Source organism: Aptenodytes forsteri, unplaced genomic scaffold (assembly GCF_000699145.1).
Source record: "Aptenodytes forsteri isolate BGI_AS27 unplaced genomic scaffold, ASM69914v1 Scaffold181, whole genome shotgun sequence".
Taxonomy (NCBI): domain Eukaryota; kingdom Metazoa; phylum Chordata; class Aves; order Sphenisciformes; family Spheniscidae; genus Aptenodytes; species Aptenodytes forsteri.
In genome coordinates this window covers 4,431,453-4,432,587 of record NW_008795702.1, presented here as the reverse complement: position 1 = coordinate 4,432,587, position 1,135 = coordinate 4,431,453, and the positions used below count along the sequence as shown (strand labels likewise).

Genomic DNA, 1,135 nt, shown 5'->3' with positions numbered 1-1,135 from the left:
GAGGCTGGAGCGCTGGGGGCTGGAGCCCGGGAGCGGAGCGGGGAGCCGTGCCCGCTGGCCTCGCACCTCCTGCTTTGCCCCGCTTAGGCTGGAACTTAACAACTCTGCCTGTTCTTCTTTCCTTGCGTGATTTCACGTCTTCAACTCCCTTTAAATGTCCACTAGAAAATGTTTACATCTAAAGGGAGTTTCCTCCATCTCTGCATTCCTTAATCATGCCCATTTCAAAAGCCTGCGGTGCTAATTATTCAAATGCAAGGTATTTTTTTGCCATTCTTTGTTTCAGACCCACGGAATGGGCTTGCTCTCTAGCTTACTTACATGCTTTTCTTGATCTTCTAAACTTTTTCCTGCTCCGGGTTTTGTAAAGCGTGTGCTTACTTTCATAGAGCAAGGGCACCCCTTTCCCGTTCACAGCTTTGAGATGATCTCTTGCTTACGTACATCAGTGAATTCACCACTGTTCGAGGTGGCATCAGTAAATTGCATAGCCGCCCCCTTCCAAAGCATATTCCAACTTTATTAATGGAGGAGAATACAGGTCTCCTGTCAAGCAATTTCTGTGCAGGCTTTTATGCATTTGCAGTTAAATCACATCAAGCCCTTTCGCTTCCTAAATCTCTGCTGTTGTATTACAAGGTATGTTTCCTACTGAAGAAAAAGATACACTAGAACTTACTGCTGGGGAGCCGAGTTCTTTTGCATTGGAAGGACTCCAGTAATGCAGTCCCTGGCGACTCCAGTTTACCTGTTCAGCTCTACATGACAGAACTTTTTTTGTCTTATTAGCTTTACCAGTTGAATATGCCTAACCATCTTTTAAATGTATTTTAACAGCTGAATGAAACTGATTCCCGTGTGAATACAGTTGTGACTCTGATATACGATTAAACTAGCGGATTATCTTGAACCGTTTATCATTTGTTAGATTGTTTGCCTGCCTTCTTTTAACTCTGGCCTTTGTGCCTCTTGTTCTCAGGGCTGCGGTTTCTGAGGCTGCGCAGCAGTGCCGGGCAGGCTGTGGGGCCAAGGAGCTGCGGGGCAGCCACTGGGTTTGCGCTCGGTGTCACCGTCCGGTGGCCGCTGGGGAAGCGGCGCCCAGCCGGGCACCATGATCTCTGGCACCCGCCCCACT

The 1,135-nt window shown here is 48.0% G+C and overlaps 1 protein-coding gene across 2 annotated transcripts in view; it reads left to right on the top strand.

Moving 5' to 3' along the window:
* Window positions 1-983: 983 nt before the first annotated feature.
* Window positions 984-1,135, top strand: part of S1PR1 (sphingosine-1-phosphate receptor 1) — a 2,884-nt gene continuing 2,732 nt past the window's right edge. Inside the window, exon 1 of one of the 2 annotated variants that reach the window (XM_019473110.1) lies at window positions 984-1,124. In XM_019473110.1, the coding sequence (XP_019328655.1) occupies window positions 1,112-1,124 (13 nt within the window). In that variant the 5' untranslated portion in view covers window positions 984-1,111. Of the gene's footprint in view, window positions 1,128-1,135 lie in introns of both variants that reach the window. The other variant, XM_009283226.2, reaches the window with a different exon arrangement.